The 21,147-nt window shown below is 47.5% G+C and overlaps 1 protein-coding gene across 2 annotated transcripts in view; it reads right to left on the bottom strand.

The window, feature by feature from the left end:
- Nucleotides 1–21,147, bottom strand: part of DGKD (diacylglycerol kinase delta) — a 114,205-nt gene that overhangs the window by 51,872 nt on the left and 41,186 nt on the right. For both annotated transcript variants that reach the window (XM_062193587.1, XM_062193596.1), the window contains exons 2-3: nt 20,815–20,925; nt 16,608–16,688 (exon numbers count right to left, since the gene is read on the bottom strand). In XM_062193587.1, coding sequence (XP_062049571.1) covers nt 16,608–16,688; nt 20,815–20,925 — 192 coding nt within the window. The remainder of the gene's footprint in view (nt 1–16,607; nt 16,689–20,814; nt 20,926–21,147) is intronic.

Below are 21,147 nucleotides of genomic sequence, written 5' to 3'. Positions count from 1 at the left end.
AAAATGAAAAGATTCCTGCTTTCACCATTCCCACTCCTTATTTACTGGCCATTGAGCTTTTGCAACAAGGGAAGAAAAAGAGAAGGCACCAAGGTCAGAAAGGGAGAAGCCCAACTGTCCCTGCTGCATTTAGATCTTCCAGGACCTCCACACAGCTACAACCAGAACCGCCAAGGATCAGTGTGCAAGGTCACAAGATACATTGCATGCTCACACCTTAGCAGCAAACAATCAGAAGTAAACAATCCCACTTCTTTAATAGGAACAAAAAACCAAACTACGTAGGAACGAACCTAACAAAAGACATTAAAGACCTTTACACGGAGAACTACAAAACATTGCTGAAATTAAAGAACAGGTAAGTAACAGGAAGATGTGCTCACAGAATGAAGACTCAATGATAAGATATCAATTTTTCTCAAATTGATATTTTTCTCAATGCAATCTTACTCAACAATCAAGCAGGTGTAACTGACAGAAATTGGCCCATTAATTTTGTATTTCTGTGAAGATGCTAAGGAGTTAGAATCCCACAGAAATTTTAAGGGAAAAGAGAGTATTTATTTATTAAAGAGACATGTCTTTCTCCATTGAACTTTGTCATGAGTCCGTTGACTTTATCTTGAGAGTATTTATCCTACCTGACTTTTTTTTATTTTTATTTTTTTATTTTTATTTTTATTTTTATTTTTTTTGACAGGTAGAGTGAACAGTGAGAGAGAGAGACAGAGAGAAAGGTCTTCCTTTTGCCGTTGGTTCACCCTCCAATGACCGCCACGGCCAGCGCACCACGCTGATCCAAAAGCAGGAGCCAGGTGCTTCTCCTGGTCTCCCTTGGGGTGCAGGGCCCAAGCACTTGGGTCATCCTCCACTGCCCTCCCGGGCCACAGCAGAGAGCTGGCCTGGAAGAGGGGCAACCGGGACAGAATCCGGCAACCCAACCGGGACTAGAACCCGGTGTGCCAGCGCCGCAAGGCGGAGGATTAGCCTGTTGAGCCACGGCACCGGCTCCTACCTGATTTCAACACTTACTATAAAGCGACGGTAGTCACTGAAGTATGGGAGACAGGGGGTGCGATGTTGTGACACAGTGGGTTAGGCTGCTGCCTGCAATACAGGCATCCCAGGAGTGCCAGTTCCAATCCAGCTCCCTGCTAATGCACCCGGGAAAGCAGCGGCAGATGGCCCACGTGGTTGGGTCCCTGCACCCACGTGGAGACACAAATGGAGATGGAGTCCCAGGCTTCCGGCTTCAGCGTGGCCCAGCCCAGCCACTGAGACAATTTGGGGGGTAAATCAGCAATGGGAGATCTCTCTGCTTCTCCTTCTAACTCTGCCTTTCAAATAAATAAATCTTTAAATAAATAAAGTATGGTGTTAAGTAGAGTAAGGATAGATAACAGACCATGGAACAGGATATAAAACCTAGAAATAGATTCTCAAAATAGTCAACTGACTCCTGACACAGTTCAGTGGAGAAAGAAGCGTCTCTAATAAATGCTGCTGGAAGAACTGTGCATCAGTGTGAGCAGAAATTAACATCAACTCCCCATGTCGTGCCATACACAAAGATTAATGGTCCATCAATCAGAATCCCAACTGTAAAACCTAAAATTATAAAACTTCTGTGGAAGCAAAATTTTTGCAATGCTGTTAGACAGCCATAAGGTAAGATAAATTCAATTTTCAAAAAATATTTTTATTTATTGTTTACTTGAAAGAAAAGTGAGAAAGCAAGAGTAATCCCTCCACCGGTTCACTCCCTAAATGGTCTCAATGGCCAGGGCTCATCCACACCAAAGAGCCCGGAACTCCATCCAGGTTTTCCACATCAGTGTCAGGTTTAGGCCATCCTCCATTGCCTTCCCAGGCACATTAGCAGGGAGCTGGATCAGAAGCAGAACAGCCAAACTCAGGACTCAAACCAGTGTTCTGATATGGGATGTCGGCATGGCAACCAGCAGCTTAACCTGTCGTACACACGCCAAGCCCAATATATTCAGTTTTTTAAAAGGTAACCCACAAACTGGGGGAAACATTCACAAAAGCATACCAAACGGGAGGGCAGTGTGGACACACAATGCTGCTACGTGGATGTCCACATCCCATGGTGCCTGGGATCAAATCTCATCACTGCTTCTAATCCAGCTTCCTGCTAGTACACCTGAGAAGGAAGTAAATGATGGCCCAAATACCTGACTTCCTGTCACCCATGTGGGAGACCCGGGGTGCGTTCTGAGCTCCTAGCTTCAGCCTGACTCAGCCCCAGCTGTTACAGACATTTGGGGAATGAATCAGTGTATAAAGGTGCTCTTGCTCTCTGGCTCTCCCCCTTTCTCTATCACTTTGCCTTTCAAATAAATGAAATCAGATACGAAATTTATATTCAGAATACATAAGGAAAAAAATCCAACACAAAAACAAATGATTTTAGCATATATTTAACAAAATAAGTTGCACAAATAGCCAATAAAGACATGAAAAGTTACTGACATTACAAGGGGTCTTCAAGAACTTCATGGACAATGTGTAATTTTTTTTTTTTTTTTTTTTGGACAGAGTTAGTGAGAGAGAGAGACAGGGAGAAAGGTCTTCCTTTACCATTGGTTCACCCTCCAATGGCCACTGCGGCCAGCGCACTGCAGCCAGCACGCCGCACTGATCCGAAGGCAGGAGCCAGGTGCTTCTCCTGATCTCCTTTGCGGGTGCAGGGCCCCAGGACTTGGGTCATCCTCCACTGCCCTCCCGGGCCACAGTAGAGAGCTGGACTGGAAGAGGGGCAACCAGGACAGAATCTGGCGCCCCGACCGGGGGGACTAGAGCCCGGTATGCTGGCACCGCAGGCGGAGGATTAGCCTATTGAGCCGTGATGCAGGCTACAACGTCTTTTAATTCCATTTTTTCATGAACTTTTTGAAGCACCTTTCTATTAATCATTAGGGAACCAAAACACACCACAGTGAGACAACACCACGTATCTATTAGAAAGACACTGAAAATGTTAAAAGGCTAGAGCAGGAGTTTGGCCTGGCAGTTAAGACACTTCTTTTTTTTAATTAATTAATTTTATTTTTTTTTAAGGAATACAAATTTCTTAAGTACAGCTTTAGAAATATAGTGATTCTCTGTCTCTCTCTCACTGTCTAACTCTGCCTGTCAAAAAAAAAAAATATATACAGTGATTCTTCCCACCATACCCACCCCACCTCCTTCTCCCTCTCCCCTTCTCAGTCCCATTCTCCATTAAGATTCATTTTCAATTAACTTTGTACACAGAAGACCAACTCTATACTAAGTAAAGATTTCAACAATTTGCACACACATACACACACAGAGAAAAAAAATGTTTGAGAACAAGTTTTACAGTTAACTCTCATAACACAACCCATTGAGGACAGAGGTCCTGAATGCGGAGTTAGTGCACAGTGACTCCTGTTGTTAATTTATCAACTAACACTCTTATCTATGACATCAGTGACCACCCAAGGCTCTTGACATGAGCTATTAGGCTATGGAAGCCTTTTGAGTCCACAAACTCCATCAGTATTTGGACAAAAGTGGAAGCAAAGTGGAAGTTCTCTCCTCCCTTTAGAGAAAAGTACATCCTTCTCTGATGGCCACTTCTTTCCACAGAAGTCTCACCCACAGAGATCCTTCATGTAGAACATTTTTTGCCACAGTGTCTTGGCTCTCCATGCCTGAAATGTTCTCACAGGCTTTTCAGCCAGACCAGGAAGCCTTAAGGGCTGATTCTGAGGTCAGAGTGTCACTTAAAGTAATTAAGACACTTCTTGGGATGCCTACCTCCATGTCAGAGTGCTGGATTTGAATCACAGCCCCGTTTCCAATTCCAGCTTCCTACTGATGTAGACCTTGAGAGGCAGCAGGTGACAGCTTAAGTAACTGGGTTCCTGCCACCCACATGGGAGACTTGGATTCAGTTCCAAGCTACTGGCTTCAGCCTGGCCCAATCCTAGCTGTTGTGAGTATTTAAGGAATGAACCAGCAGACAGGAGGTCTCTCCCCCACGTCTTCTTTTCAAATAAAAGAAAACAATGTTTAAATAAAATCAAATTAAAACAACTGAACACTCCAAGTGGCAGGGAGGATAGGGAGCAACTAGAAGTTTCACACACTGCTAGCAAGAATGTGAAATAGCACAATTTGGAAAAAAATTTAACAGTTTAAGTTACACCCACAACTCTGCTATTATGTATTTACCTAAAAGAAATGTAACTATGTGTCCACACAAAGGCCTGTACACAGTTCACAGCAGCTTTATTTGTAATACTAACTGGAAACTACCCAAAAGGACATATAAACTGTGGAGTATCCATACAACAGACAGTAGCAAGAAGGAGAATCACTGACACATTCAACACAAAATTCATAAAACCGTTAGTTGTAGTATTCTTAAAGAAAAGCTAACTACTCTACAATGACAGAAAACAGATCCACGTTTGCCTGGGAAAGAGGGCAGAGAGAAGGATGGATGAAAGGATTAAAGTCATATCCCTGACTATGATGACATTTCATTGTGTGTGAGTGAGTGGGAAATACAGAGAACCCATCAAACTGTATACTTTTTTATAAAAAAGATTTATTTATGCATTTGAAAGTCAGAGTTACAGAGAGGCAGAGGCAGAGGCAGAGGCGGGGGGGTGGGGAGACAGAGAGAGAGAGAGACAGAGAGAGAGAAAGGTGTCTTCTATCTGCTAGTTCACTCCCCAAATGGCTGCAATGGCCATAGAAGGGCCAATCCAAAGCCAGGAGCCTCTTCCAGGTCTCCCACATTGTTACAGAGGCCCAAGCACTTGGGCCACCTTCCACTGCTTTCCCAGGCCACAGCAGAGAGCTGGATCAGAAGTGGAACAGCGGGGACTTGAACCAGCACCCATATGGGATGGCGGCACTGCTGGCCGTGGCTTTAACCGCTATGCCACAGCACCAACCCCCAAACTGTACACTTTAAATATTGCTCTGTATTATACATCAATTATGCCTCAATTATGTTGTAAAATATTTTCAATGTCAACATATTTTAGTGCAGTGGCATATTCATTAAAGAGCAGTATGAACCTTTCTCTGAATGACCAGGGTGACCAGATAACTTATCATCTGAGCCAGAAAACTTGTGCAAGCCAAAGTGGGTGCTAAAAATAATTAACGAATGTGAAGGCATCTACAACCAGATGTGTGAACTGGCACTGCCTTGGACAAACCGGCACACAGGGCTTTGGGGACAGCAAACATCCAATCCCTTCTTGATGTGATTAGATACTTCCTGAACAAAGCACGCCATAAAGTTCATCCCTCAAAGACATAGCAGAGCTGGCAACCGCCTGGGCAGTCAGCCACACCTGTGCCCTCAGCACAAACACCAAGGTCCCAGCCTCCAGGTCAGTGTCCTTTTGTTGATGAAGAAGAAATCAAAGGAGGGACGGTCCATCCCTACTCCTACACAGTCTCCAAATATCTGATTAGACTGACCCACCCTCCCTGACCTTTGTGACCAGGGAATGACGTGGCGGCATGGACGGAGCACCTTCCAGGGCAAAGTCCAGCCCAGCCCTGGGAGCAGCTCTGCATGGCACAGCCTGCGCCAGGCTGGCTCTGCAGGGCCACCCGCCACACTGCAGGCTCTAGCCATGGTAGGCAGCAAACACCGTCCTCCTCGTGAGTATAAGGGGGAGGGATTGGGTGTTTCACACTTAACACTTCAATCCAGGCTCTTCTGCCAGGGACAGGAAGGGTCACCGAGCCAATAAACAGCAGCAAACAGGGAACTCTTATTTTGGTAACAAGGAAATAAGGAGGCCCTACCACCCTGTGTACTCAGAAATACCAGGTTATTCCAAGATAGGAATACAGCATTTAAAAAAAATCACTTCCTAGAGAAAGAATACTATTTTCCTAACTTTCAAGGAAAAACAACAGACAGGACTTGACTGAGTCATGCCCCAAAGAATACAGGGCAGTGACTGAATTATTTTCCCAGGTACTCTAAGAAAACTTCAATCACACGCACAGACCAACACCGACAAAAGTGCTACAAACAACAGTCTCTCAACTGTCCAATCTTTGTTTTCTCTTATTTATTAAGACAATTAACAAGAATGCTGCACTCGCTAGTAACAATATATCCAGAGTTAGCAACATGCACACGTGCGCACACGCACACACACACACACACACCAGCCTGGTGACGCGGCTTCATTTTCACCGCGGCAGCCCCCACTGATAACCAGGGCGCGAGCCCGCTCCATAACCATGTGTTCTCCCCCGCAGACTCACCGCATCTGCTCACATGGCTTACCAGCCCCACTGCCTGGGGAGGCCAGCGTCTGCAGCAATGCCTGTGAGAGCAGGCCACACACGTCCCACAGAGGACCCTGCTTCGGGTCAGCTGTGCCACAGACACAGAGGCCCGCCTTCAGCAAAGCCCACACTTGGTAAACACACAGCCACCAATCTGGGTGAAGGCCTCTTTCTTCCTGCTTCTGGAAACAGCAGAGAGGATTATAAAGCAGGGAATGCGCTGGACGGGCGGCCTCTGCAGCTGCTGCCGCCACCCCCGCCCCCAGGCTGCACCACTGGCCAGGCCTTTTCACAGCCACAACATGAACTCACAGAGCACCTGCTCTATGCCAGGCACTTGCCAGCGGCCCCACCTTGCCCCCAGCATGTTCAACAGTAACTGCCCTTGTTGGCAGGTGCTGGGGGCCTAGTATCCCAGGGTTCCCAGGAAATCTTGCAGCAGGGAGCCAAGAGGCCAAGCTGCTGTCCCAGTGACAGGCTCTCCCAGTGGCAAAGCCAAGATGCTCTACACTCAAAAAAGACTTAGGGGACCCACGAACACAGCTCCCCATGACTCACACCTGAGCACAGGAATTAGGAAGACTCTTTAGTGCAAGGAAATGTGCCAATTACGCACAGAGCCAAAGTGACTAGCTCAGGGGTTTTGCCCAGGAAATATCTGAGATTGAAACAAGCTACAAAGGAAAACTGATGTCAAAATCTGGACAAAGGTCACAGTTCCTCAGCAGAGGGGCAGCCCTGATCACCCCCACAGGCTGGCCCTGGGCAGGCCTACCAGGGAACTCGTTAGGACAACCGCGTGCCAGCTGCTTTCTGACAAGCAGCAGTGGTGCTGGAGATCACAGTAGGAGGCACTGTCAGTGGCACCTGTCGGCCCGGACCTGGGAGACGGGTCCTAGCGTTCCACAAACACGAATGCCAGGCACAAGAGAAAACACAACTCCATCGTGCCGGGGCTTTCTTTCTGTATGTAGCTAGCAATGAAACAAAATTACTCACATGTTTAATTACACTTGGTTTTCTCACAAATTTCATGCTTCCTGTTTTTATTGGTTATAGCCTGGTAACTCTTAAGGACAATAATTCTTTCCTAATACCTACTCTTAGGCCAGAGGCTGTTTTTAACACCATCTATAAAAAGCTGGACTCATTTGAAATCCCTATAAATCAGAAGAACTGCTAAGTGCCCGCAAGTTGAATGCAATTACTCTCCGACCCGCAGTGGTGCGCGGTGCTGGAGATAAAAGCAGGAAACGCTGGCAATGCCCGTCTGACCGCACTGCAACCCGGAGACTGGATCCTGGATCAGCCCCATTCATGAGAAAGAGGAATGTCAGAAAATGAAGTAACTGCCCCAGCTCAGACAACTAACGAGGGGGATACTCTGTATAACATGCTCATGAAACGTCAAACCACGCCAGCATTACTACAGGCACTTTTACACAGACACGTGAAAGACCAGCCCCTTCTGCACAGCACCACGGCTCTGCCACGCTCATCTCTAGGCATGATCAGGGTGACCCCACATCAGCAGGACACCAGCAGAAATGTCACATGGTACTTGGGGAATCCAGCAGCAACACCTCATCATTTTTGTGCCATGAACCCCTTCCGCCAATCTCATACCAGAAAGTTTCTAGGTATAAAAAATACAACATGTATGACTGCAACGGAAGCCAACTGTTAAGACACAGTCACATCCACAGCCCCTCCTCGGCCCCTGAACTCAGGTTACACACTCACCTCCTCCACCTCCCAAGTGTCCTGGTGAGGATGGCACTCTGACAGCCACTCTAGACCAGGAGAACACCCTGTGGAAGGGCAGGTGGTCCCAGGAAACCACTGCACTGACCAGGCAACCTCGTGCGCCTGCAGCATGCTTCCTGGGGTGCCTTTCACACAGGCAGCCAATGGGCATCAAATGGTGGCCTCCAAGAGGATCTGTCCACCCTGACCCTGGAACCAGGGAATGCAGCCTCACTTAAAACAAGACAGGGGGCCAGTATCGTGGCATAGCACGTAAAGCTACCACCTGAGATGCCGCCATCCCATATGGGCACTAGGGTGAGTCCTAGCTGCTAAACGTCCAATCCAGCTGCCTTCTAATGCTCCTGGGAAAGCAGCACAAAATGGCCCAAGTGTTTGGCCCTCTACACCCACACGGGAGACCCAGAAGAAGCTCCTGACTCCTGGCTTCAGCCTGGCCCAGCTCTGGCTGTTGTAGCCATTTGGGAAGTAAATCAGCAGGTCAGAGATCTCTATCTCTTCCTAGCTCTCTGTCACTCTTTCTAATAAGTAAATTAATTAATTTTTTAAAAAAGTGCTGCCAGGGGCCAGCGCTGTGACATAGAGCGTTAAAGCCCTGGCCTGAAGCACCAGCATCCCATATGGGCGTCAGTTCTAGTCCTGGCTGCTCCTCTTCCAATCCAGCTCTCTGCTATGGCCTGGGAAAGCAGCAGAAGACAGCCCAGGTCCTTGGGCCCTTGCACCCTCATGGGAGACCCAGAAGAAGCTCCTGGCTCCCAGCTTCAGATCGGCGCAGCTCCAGCTGTTGGGGCCATCTGGGGAGTGAACCAACGGATGGAAGACCTTTCTCTGTCTCTACCTCTCTCTGTAACTCTTTCAAATAAATAAAATAAATCTTTAAAAAAAAAAAGTGCTGCCAAATTATGATCAACATATAAAAAGGAAGGGGAAGAGAGGAGAGGGAGGGGAAGGAGGGGGAGGAGGAGGAAGAGAGGGAGGAGGAAGGGAGGAGGGGAAGAAGGAGAGGGGAGAGGAGGAGAGAGAAAAGACAAGACGGGGTTGGGGGAAGGCCTTGTGCAGGAGAAGAAAACAGAACTGAGGCAGCGGCCAGCTGAGAAGCGCCTGGAGCCACCAGGAGCCAGAGTGGCCAGGTGTCAGGAGGGACCACAGCCCTGCCCACACCCTGCCGTCAGACTGGTGGCCTCCAGAGGTGTAGCAGAACACAGTGATGTGCTGGCTTATTAGGGAAGCCACAGGAGACTAACACAGCAACCAAGCCGGATTCTGGCAGCACCTCCATGACTCTCCACCGTCATTAAACACCACGGCCACATACAAACTTCCTTCTGTCTACGGCACCACAGGGAAGCAGCCCACTAGTCACACACATCCTATTTTAATTCTCATTCAACGTAACTGCAAACACTGTTTTCCACGCCCATTATTTGGCCAATTCATTTCCCTGACACTAAAAATAGACCCAGGGCCTGCCCTTTCTGCACTCTATTCCTACACGATGCCAGCGAGGGCTCCCATCTCACTCTCCGTCCTCTTCACAGGCTCCCCATGCCTCTTCCTGCCGTGTTCCCACCCCTCTGCTCTGCCGGGCCGCCTCCTCCTCTCCGGACAGCAGAATGGGTGCCACACGCCAGCTGGGTGACACGCCAGCGCGCCCTGCCCATCAGCAAGCCCAGCCCACATTCTTCTCAAGGCACACAATACACGAACAGAGATGTGCGGGGCTTAGGACACACACTAAAGTTCTTACTAGGAGCTTCTAAGATGACATCAGTACAAACTGAAACACAGCAGTCTCGGCCAGAAACAAGGCCACGAAGCAGGGAAGGAGCCCGGGGACAGGTGGCTGACCTGAGAAGGGATCCAGAGGGCGCAGAGGCTGTTGGAGGGCCAACCGCGCCCTCTCCTGGGCACCGGGGGCTCAGCAACCCCACACCTCCCCAGAAGTCCTCCCTCCAGCTCAGATGTTTATTCCAGCTGTAACTTCTACAGGACACGGACATGTCAGCTCCTTGGACATAAGAGTGAATCTGTGGAGAGTAACTGATCAACTCCAACACATCAATCAAAAGAAACACCTGCCACTATAGAAACGGTCACTGCAGACGGTGACAGAACGTTTTATGACAAAACAGCATCAATAAAGCCAAAGCACGCAAGTGTACTACACTGTCTTACACGTGAAACATGCAAAATCTAATGTTTGCACACCAAAAAAATTCAGATGGATTGTGAAAAAAGAAAACTACTAAGCAAATGTGTAAACATCTACCCTCCCCCACGCCCCATTTTAAATTTCCTCCCTAAAAATCGTTACTGCAATTTAAACACTTTAAGAAACCAGGGGGTTAAGCTGCCACCCCCTAAGGGCACTGTTTCTAGTCCCGGCTGCTCCACTTCCAATCCAGCTCCCTGCTCATGCTGCTGGGAAAGCAGCGGAGGGTGGACCAAGTGCTTGGGCCCCCACCACCCGCATGGGAGACCAAATGGAATTCAGGCTTCTGGCTTCTGCCTGGCCCAGCCATTTGGGGAGTGAACCAGAGGATGGAAGATGGATGTCTCTCTCTGGGAAGATCTCTCGCTCACTCTCTCACTCTCTGCCTTTCAAATAAATGAGCAAATATATTAAAAAAAAAAAAAAAGAGAGAGAGAGCAAGAAAAACCAGTTAACAGATCGACCCACACAAAGGGCCTGGCACTTGGGTTTCCAAGTGAACACAAGTCCCTGAGCACCTGTTTTTCCCTGGAGGCCCCAATCTGTCTGCAGAAGGGACCAGCCTCACACCCAGCCACTAGGCACCCTTCGCCCTAGAAGCTTCTAGTCCCAAACTAATGGAGAGGCACATCCCCTCCCCCAACCTACTTAGCACAGGAAACGGTGCTGCTGCTCCACCCCAACGGCCAAGCAGCCTCCCAGAGCGTAGAACATCTTTGGGCATCCACCCTACAGGACACTGAAAGAAGAAAAACAGGCTTCCAGGACACACACCTGCTCCAAGGGACTCCTGCTTGATCTCAGAGACCGGCAGCCTCACTTGCTAAATGACTCCTAAATAAATCCCTGGGGTAAATGAGACCACTCCAAGTTGCCAAATCCCCTGAACGCAGGCACACAGGGGCCACAGGGCTGGCCTGTCCCAAACGTGAGGTGGATGACAGTAACACAGGAGCCCGAGCCCAGGGGGCTCCACAGTAGTGATGGAGACGCTTCCACATCCTCTCTGCTATGATGAACAAAACAGCAACAAGGCCCATGTACAGCAGTTAGCCCACTTGGCAGGGCACTGGGGACCCTAAGCTGCAGAGAAACCCAGGCTTTAAGTTGAAGACACTGTAAGAAGGTGTGACCAAGCCACTGAGACACCAGTGCTAATTCAGTGTCACACGAGTGATACACAGAACCCTCCAGAGTGGGTTCCAAGCTCGGCTGTTTCCCAAATACTGGAGAACTTTCTGTAAACAGCCCGTTTGGAAACTAGCATCAGAATCTGTAGATGGCACCTGGAACCTCTTAAATGTTAAGTCCCAAAGAGTGCTCAGCACAGCCGAGTTTGGGAACCATTGTCCCAAAGGAGCAGCCAGCCACTCCCTGGCCATGAGGGGAGGAGGAAGGCCCCACTGAAGAGGTACTTCCGTACGACCTTTCGTGACTGGCCAGGTCCATCAGGAGAATCTGGGGGGAGGGGCCCCCAAAGGCCAAAGCCAGAAGGTGACTGTGCACAGGGCGCTCCCTGAAAAGCAACAGGCTGGACTGCAACAGGTGTGCATCAGGGCAGAAAAGGCCAGGGCCAGACCCTGCAGCGTCACTGGGGAGGAAGGAGGATGCACTCGATGACTTACAGCACTATTCAAAATGCACAGGGGGCCGGCGCTGTGGCGTAGCAGGTAAAGCCACCACTTGCTTAGCTGGCATCCCATGTGGGCACCAGTACCTAGCTGCTCCACTTCTGGTCCAGCTCTCTGCTAAGGCACCTGGGAAAGTAGCAGAAGGTGGTTCAAGTCCTTGGGCCCCTGCACCCACCTGGGAGACCCGAAAGAAGCTCCTGGGCTCCTGTCTTGGGACTGGTCCAGCTACGGCCGTTGTGGCCATTTAGGGACTGAACCAGAGGATGAAGATTCTCTCTCCCTCTAACTCTGCCTTTCAAGTAAATAAATAAATATTTTTAAAAAAATAAAAAATGGGCAGAACATGACTCTTCAAGGGTTTTCTATCTCAGGTACATTCCAACAAACTTGTCTTTCCTCTTTCATGCACAGCGCAACTGTAGCTGCTGCCCACGACCCAGGACGCAGTGACAGCACAGCCAGGATGCTTTAGGTAAACCCTGGAGCAATTCGTAGCTACTCAATAAACAGGAAAAATGGCGATAGCCATAAAGAAGTGTGTGGATATCAAACTAGAAGAAAAACTTCCAATTAAGTACTAAATGACAAAAATCTGTTTGGTTTACTGCTTTCAATTCATCCACTAACTGAACCAGTGAGTGCCTACAGTCACAATGTTATTAAATAACATTTGGGGCCAGCGCTGAGGTGTAGCACACTAAGCCTCCTCCTGCAGCGCTGGCATCCCATACGGGCACTGGTTCGTGTCCTGGCTGCTCCTCTTCCAATCCAGCTCTCTACTTATGGCCTGGGAAAGCAGCAGAAGATGGCCCATGTGTTTGGGCCCCTGCACCCACGTGGTAGACACAGAAGAAGCTCCGTGCTCTGGCTTTGGATCGGCCCAGCTCTAGCCATTGTGACCATTTGGGGAGCAAACCAGCAGATGGAAGACCTCTCTGTGTCTTTCCTTCTCTAACTCTGCCTTTCAAATAAATAAATCTTTTTTAAAAGTTGATACTTTTATCTCAAATGGAACTCCGTTGTAAGAATTTATATGATGCAAATAATCAAAAATGTATTAAATTGTGTGTGTGTAACTGTGCACTGTAATATTATGTACACTAGGGGAAAAAAAGGAATATCTTATAATAAAGATTAAATAGGAGCCGGCACTGTGGCACAGTATGCTAAGCCTCTGCCTGCAACGCCAGCATCCCATACAGGTTCCAGTTCAAGTCTCAGCAGCTCCTCTTCCAATCCAGCTCCCTGCTAATGTAACTAGGATAACAGCAGAGGATGGCCCAAGTGCTTGGGCCCCTGCACCCATGAAGGAGACCCAGAGGAAGCTTCTGGCTCCTAGCATCAGACCGGCCCAGCTCCAGCTGTTGCAGTCACTTGGCGAGAGCAGATGGAAGATCTCTCTGTCTCTCCCTCCCTCTCTAACTATGCCTTTCAAATAAATAAATCTAAAAAAAAAAAAAAAAAAAAGATTAAAAGACATTTATGTAACATGTAGAAAAATTTCTTGAAGGTATTATAATAGGAAAAGCTAGTTGTTCTGTGACAAAAGAGGGTAGGGGAGGCAGGCATACGACACAATGAGTTAAGCCACCACTTGGGAATACCTGCATCCCATATAAAAGTATCAGTTCTAATTCTGAATACTCCACTTGTAATCCAGCTTCCTGCTGATACAGCCTGCCATGCAACATGATGGCTCAAATGCGTGGGACCTGTAACCCATGTGGGAGGCCAGATGGAGTTCTGAGCTCCTGGCTCTGGCCTGGTCTAGCTCTGGCTGTGGCAGACAATTCGGAAGTGAACCAGAAGACAGAAATACTCGTCTCTCTCCTGTATGTGCACACACCACTGCATGAAGACCTCTGTCTCTACTACTCTACCTTTCCAGTAGATGAAAATTACATTTAGTTTAATTGAACTAAATTGGAAAAAAGTTAAATATGTATTTTTTAAATATGTATTTTATGGGAATGGTATAAGCCAAAATATATTGCTGGGTATATTTGGTTAATAGGAATATGGATGGTTCTAAAATTTCCTATTTATATTTACATACTTTAAATTTTTGTCCAAAATTTGATCAGCAAAATTTGTCTTCCTACTGGGAGAAAAGAACTCTTGGAATGTGAACAGAACTCAGAGCTCCCTACGTTTGCATTTATATAACTATGAGTATACATGATTTTAAAAAAGGAAAAAGAAAAAGCCAATCAATAAGTTATGAAAAATAAGTCATAAAAAGCAGAGCCATAAGATAAATAAAATCATAAATAAAAATGTCATAAATTAAGAAACAGAAAATGGAATTGATCAACAATCTAAGAATTGTTTCTCTTTAAAAACAAAGAAAATTAGAAGTGAAAAGGGGGGTCGGCGCTGTGGCACGGTGGGTTAAAGCTCTGGCCTCCAGCGCTGGCATCCCCCATGGGCACCGGTTTGAGTTCCGGCTGCTCCTCCTCCGATCCAGCTCTCTGCTGTGGCCTGGGACAGCGGTAGAAGACGGTCTAAGTCCTTGGGCCCCTGCACCCGTGTGGGAGGCCCGGAAGAAGCTCCTGGCTCCTGGTTTTAGATCATTGAAGCTCCAGCCATTGGGGCCATCTGGGGAGTGAACCAACGGATGGAAGACCTCTCTCTCTTTCTCCATCTCTCCTTCTCTCTCTCTGTAACTCTGACTTTGAAATAAATAAAATAAATCTTAAAAAAAAAAAAAAAAAAAAAGAAGTGCTACCACAGACAGATGCCATGGTACACATTACTGATTTTGAAGGTGTGAAATTCATAAGAAACTAAATTACAGGAACGGACTCAAGAAGTCAAAAAGCTAGGGGCAATGTGGTGCAGGGGGTTAGGCTGCCACGGTGAGTTCTCTCAAACTTTCAAGAAACAATCACCAAGCCATATAAACTCACAGAAAGCTACTAAATAAATGTTTTGGGCCTGAACTTGAAATCAAAACACAACAAACGCCACCTCCCACCCCCACCCAAAAACAGCATAATGTAACAAGAACAAAAAGTGAACATTACCAACACTAAATTTATTATTAAGAAATATACAAATAATTAACCAAATTGAACATCAAAATCAGTGCCCAAAGCACTCCAATGAAATTCAACACCTTTTCGTAAAAAACATACAAATCAAATGATAATGCATTTTCATGTTCAAAAACCGTCTCTCCCCAGCCAGTAAGAAACCACAAAATTAACAAACAAAAAGCACAAATGTTCCAAGTAAAACAAGGACTGAAGAATGAAAGACCATCAGCAAAGTCCAATTAACCTGAGAAACCAAAGAGTAAAACCAACAAGAAGCTTAGACAAGCAAGGAGAAGCCCACTCACACCAGCCACATCGATAAGCAATCCGCAAATAAACCGAAGAGCTCCTGACCCTAACACAATCCAAAATGTCCGATCCTACACACGGGCACACTGCGCACCTTGACTGCGCTGGGAGAGTCACTTTGGTCATCGGAGGCACGCATTTCGTCCAGATGGGACAACTCAGTAACAGAAAGACAAGCATTTTTCAAGACTGCAGCACTGCAGATAAAGTCACACCTCATACAGGAAAGTTCTCAAGTCGGCCCGTGAAGCCAACGGAAAGCCGCACAAGACTGTGCTAGGCAGCCATTAAATAAGGGAAACATTTAGATCAACTGCCATGGTGAAAACATCCATCAAACCTAGCCAAGGAAAAAACCCAGGTGAGAGACGCCCAGCATGCTCTCCAGGTGTGATGGGGGAGGCAGGGAGGTGTTCACACACAGGTGAACACCTGGAGTGGTGAGAGCACGTGGTTCATTCTTATGCACTCAGACCTTTTACACAAAGTATCCTATGAATGTTCTAAATTTCGAAGGAAAAAAGTCTAATTTAAAAAATAAGGAAAAGAAGGCCAGTGCCGTGGCTCAATAGGCTAATCCTCCGCCTTGCGGCGCTGGCACCCCGGGTTCTAGTCCCGGTTGGGTCGCCGGATTCTGTCCCAGTTGCCCCTCTTCCAGGCCAGCTCTTTGCTGTGGCCCGGGAGTGCAGCGGAGGATGGCCCAAGTGCTTGGGCCCTGCACCCCATGGGAGACCAGGAGAAGCACCTGGCTCCTGCCTTCGGATCAGCGCGGTGCGCCGGCCGCAGCGCGCCGGCCATAGCGCGCCGGCCATGGCAGCCACTGGAGGGTGAACCAACGGCAAAAGAAGACCTTTCTCTCTGTCTCTCTCTCACTTACTGTCCCCTCTGCCTCTCAAAAAATAAAATAAAAATAAGTAAATTTTAAAAAATAAAAAATAAGGAAAAGAAACACACCAAAATATTAACATCCCATTTTGTGAAGTGGCTGGATTATGGTTGTTTTCAACTGCTTTGACATATTTTTCTGCATTTTCCATATTTTCCACAATAGCATGAGAAACAAACCTCCAGACAAAATTGTTACAATGTAAACCATACACATCTAAAAAAATTCATCGGGACTCTCTTGCTCCTGTGTACCCAACACATGCCAAAACCTCAATTACTTCCCGACCACAGAATCACTGTAAGCGTTAAATTCTAAATTTACCAGGAATCACTTCAGTTGGTAAGAAGAAGGTGAAAAACTCTGAACTGTTGGCACAGGTTTGTTCCAATAAAAAGGCAAGTTAACCAGGTGACAAATCGAGAAAGCTGTCTCCAGAGTCTTACCGTAAAACTGTTGTTGACGTTTTTGGTGCTGGATTCGGCCACGCTGGCGTCCGTCAGATCCACCTCATCAAATATGATCGACTGCAGAAACACAAACACAAGGGCTCAGGCGCATCCCAAGCACAGCCAGCACTGCCTGTCACACTCCTGACATCCACCAAGCACCCAACGTTGCCCTGAACCTGTAAAATCTGACCAATAAGCCAGCGAGGAATTAATGGACCTCCCTGGTTTTAATGTAGTGGCGGGGGGGGGGGGGGCGGATTTTAATCCAGGGCCAGCATTGTGGCATAGTGGGTAATGCTGCCACTTTCAACACCAGCATCCCACATGGGTGCCAGTTCAAGTCCTGGCTGCTCCACTTCCAATCCAGCTCCCTACTAATACACCTGGGAAAATATTGGAAGATGGCCCAAATCCTTGGACCCTGCACCCACATGGAGACCCTGAGGAAGTTTCAGGCTCCTGGCTTTAGTCTGGCCCAGCCCTGGCCACTGTAGCCATTTGGGGAGTGAACCAGTGGGCAGAAGATCTCTGTCTCCCTTCTCTGTAAACTCTGCCATTGAAATAAATAAATAAATCTTTTTTTAAAAAAAATTAATCCAAGGTCATAGTCAAAGTGGAAGTTCTCTCCTCCCTTCAGGGAAAGGTACCTCCTTCTTTGATGGCCCGTTCTTTCTACTGGGATCTCACTCGCAGAGATCTTTCATTTAGGTGTGTGTGTGTGTTTTTTTTGTTTGTTTGTTTGTTTATTTTTTGCCAGAGTGTCTTGCCTTTCCATGCCTAAAATACTCATGGGCTCGTCAGCCAGATCCGAATGCCTTAAGGGCTGATTCTGAGGCCAGAGTGCTGTTCAGGACATCTGCCATTCTATGAGTCTGCTGTGTATCCTGCTTCCCATGTTGGATTGTTCTCTCCCTTTTTGATTCTATCAGTTAGTATTAGCAGACACTAGTCTTGTTTATGTGATCCTTTTGACTCTTAGACCTATCAGTATAATCAATTGTGAACTGAAATTGATCACTTGGACTAGTGAGATGACCTTGTCTAAACAAGACCGAAGTCAGCGAACTCAAAAGGCTTCCATAGCCTTGGCAACTCATGACAAGAGCCTAGGGAGATTACTGACGCCATAAACAAGAGTCAAATTGTTAAGTCAACAACAGGAGTCACTGTGCACTTACTCCTCACGTGGGATCTCTGTCCTTAATGTGTTGTTCAATGTGAATTAATGCTATAACTAGTACTGAAACAGTGTTTTACACTTTATGTTCTGTGTGGGTGTAAACTGATACAATCTTTACTTAATATATACTAAATTGATCTTCTGTATATAAAGAGAATTGAAAATGAATCTTGATGTGAATGGAATGGAAGAGGGAGCGGGAGAGGGGAGGGTTGTGGGTGGGAGGGAAGTTATGGGGGGGCGGGGAGTCATTGTAATCCATAAACTGTACTTTGGAAATTTATATTTACTAAATAAAAGTTTTTAAAAAATTAATCCAGTAAGTTCACTGGTGACTGCATTAGTGGAACAACAACAACAACAAAAAAAAAATTATGTTGAGGGACGGCAGGTGGCCTCGTGGTCAGAATCCCTGAGTGTGCCTGGGTACAACTCCCAGCTCTCGCCCCTTATTTCAGTTTCCTGCTAATGCAGACCCTGGGAGGCAGCAGTGATGGCTCAAGTAATAGGGTTCCTGCCACCCATATAGGACACTTGGATTGAGCTCCTGGCTCCCAGCTGCAACCATTTGGGCATTTGGGGGAGTTTCTCTCTCTTTTTTTTTCTCTCTCTCCCACCCTCCCTCTCAAATAAATAATAAAAATTTTACAAAGAAAAAAGCTGATAGTTCTATATTTATTTTGGTAACACCAAAGCACTACCATCAGCACCAGTCTTTCACTCCTAAATGGGAAGTGTGTCCTCACACTGGGATCCCAACAGAAAGCTGGGGTCCAGCCTGAGGATTCTTGGCCACGTAGTAGGAAAGGTCCTGGCTAAAATTAATTATTCTAGGGGAAGACAGGCCCAAATAAAGGGAACCTGCCCTTGAGAAAAAACAAGCTCACCCTGCAGAAGGAAACAGCCATGGAATGACAGAAACAGGGGCTCCAGGCATGTCCTAGGACTCAGGCCTGGGGTCCCCCCCTCCCCGCTCCTCTCCCTCCAACCTGCCCCACATCTACACCTCTGCATCCTTTAGCATTCTAAGACAACTCTGCTGAACCCCTGGAGGAAGCGTAAGCAGTAACTGAGAGAGAGATGCCGCCTTTCAACAACCTCTCCCTCCCCGGCCCCAGTGGAGCCAAAATAACTCAGAGGGCGGTGCTCAGATCGAACTGCAGCACACTACCTCTCTGGGGAACTAGCTCAAACTGTAAATGACTCACATTCCAGACTTTTTTAATACCAAAATATCAGTATCGCCACCAATCCTGGTACCAAAAATACGGGTGTTCAGAACAGCAGCCAACATGCACGTCTGACCCCACGTTCACCATACATGGCCGTAACTGGTGAGTTTCACCAGCTCTTCTCCTTCCAACTGCACAGTCTAGTGACTCTGGCTTGAAGTCTTACCTTAGCTTTTCTTTTTTTTTTTTTTTTCAGAGATTTATTTATTTACTTGAAAGGCAGAGGTACAGAGAGAGGCGGAGAGAGAGAGATGGCCAAATTCTGCTGGTTCACTCCCCAAATGGCCACAACAGCCGGAGCTGTGCCTATCCAAAGCCAGGGGCCAGAATTTTCTTCCAGGTCTCCCACGTGCATGCAGGGGCCCAAGCACTTGGGCCATCTTCTACTGCTTTCCCAGGCCACAGCAGAGAGCTGGATCAGAAGTGGAGCAGTCGGGACTCGAACCAGCACCCATGTGGGATGCCAGCACGTAGGTGGCAGCTTTACTGGCTACATCACAGCGCCAGCTCTTTACCTTAACTCTTAAAACAAGGCACACAGAGAGACACGCACTGTGAGAAAGCCCAGGGAGGAGCCTTTCCCAGTTACACTCCTACCAAGAAGCCCATACACTGTAAAAGAACCTAGAGCCCATCAGAGCTCACCACCCATGACCCCACTTCCTGAGAGAAAGCCATCTGACTGTAATGCGGTTATTTCTGTGGCCATCTTTTCCTGTCCCCATTGGTGACAAGTGAGATCAAAGAAAAAAATGAGTGGAAATTAATTTGCATAAGAAATAAAACATGGCTTGAGACAAATAAAACTTGATATCCTACAGCATGCATGGGGAACCTTGTTTCTGCCAAGGGCCATCTGGATATTTATAACATCATTCCCGGGCAATACAAAATTAACAACTTAAAAAGTAGTCTCGGGGCCGACACTGAGGCATAGTGGGTCAAGCATCTACCTGTGGTGCCAGCATCCCATATGAGCACCAGTTTGAGTCCCAGCTGCTCCACTTCTGATACAGCTCCCTGCTGATGGCCTGAGAAAGCAATAGAGGATGGCCCAAGTGCATGGGCCCCTGCACCCACACAGGAGACCAGGAGGAAGTTCCTGGCTTCAGATCAGCCAGGCTCTGGCCATTGCAGCCATTTAGGGAGTGAACCAGCGGATAGAAGACCTCTCTCTCTGTCTCTCCTTTTCTCTGTCAGTAACTATGCCTCTCAAGTAAATAAATCTTAAAACAAAAAACAAAACAGTAGTTTGCTGGGGCTGACATTGTGGCACAGCAGCGTAAGCCAATGCCAGCACCCCATAGGAGTGCCGGTTCGAGTCCCAGGTGTTCCACTTTTCAATTCAGCTCCCTGATAACATGCCTAGGAAAGCAGTGGTAGATGGCCCCAGCCACCCCCATCGGAGATTCGGATGGAGTTCCAGGCTCTTGGCTTTGATCTGGCCCAGCCCTGCTCCAACTACTGCAGCCATCTGGAGTGAACCAGCAGAGGGAAGATCTCTCTGTCTCTCCCTATTTCCCTCTAACTCTGCCTTTCAAATAAATAAATCTATTTTTAAAAATTAGCCTGCTATAGGTTTTTTGAATTCCAAGTCCTGCCTGTAGCTGCCTTGGCAGGGCCAGGTCAAATGCTTTTGCAGGCCCTACATGGGCCATGAGCTGGACATTCCCCACACCTGTGGGTATTATAAACAAACTAGATAGAAACAACAGATCTGAGAGTCGGCACACAGCCCCGAGGCGGCCGCTGGGGGCTGCTCTCACACACCGCATGCGCCGTGCCTCACCTTCGCAGTTTTGGCATAGTACAGTGTCCGCCCTCGAAGCTTGAAGTACCTCCTTTTTGATCGCTGGAATGAGTTGTTCTGTTTGGTCAGCATCCCCTCTTTAATGATGGTCTGAAAGGACACAAACATATTCATGAACTTGCGTTCTAAGGTGCCCTTTGGGGAGGGCGTTGTGAGACAGCGGGTTAAGCTGCTGTTGGGGATACCAGCATGCCTTAAGGAGCTCCTGGTTCGAGTTCCAACTACTCTGCTGCCGACCCAGCTTTCTGCTGATGGAATCCTGGGAGGCACCAGGTGATGTCCCCTGTGCTTGGCCACCCACCACCTACGGTG

This window comes from Lepus europaeus, chromosome 1, assembly GCF_033115175.1.
Source record: "Lepus europaeus isolate LE1 chromosome 1, mLepTim1.pri, whole genome shotgun sequence".
Taxonomy (NCBI): domain Eukaryota; kingdom Metazoa; phylum Chordata; class Mammalia; order Lagomorpha; family Leporidae; genus Lepus; species Lepus europaeus.
This window is presented reverse-complemented; position numbering and strand designations above follow the sequence as displayed.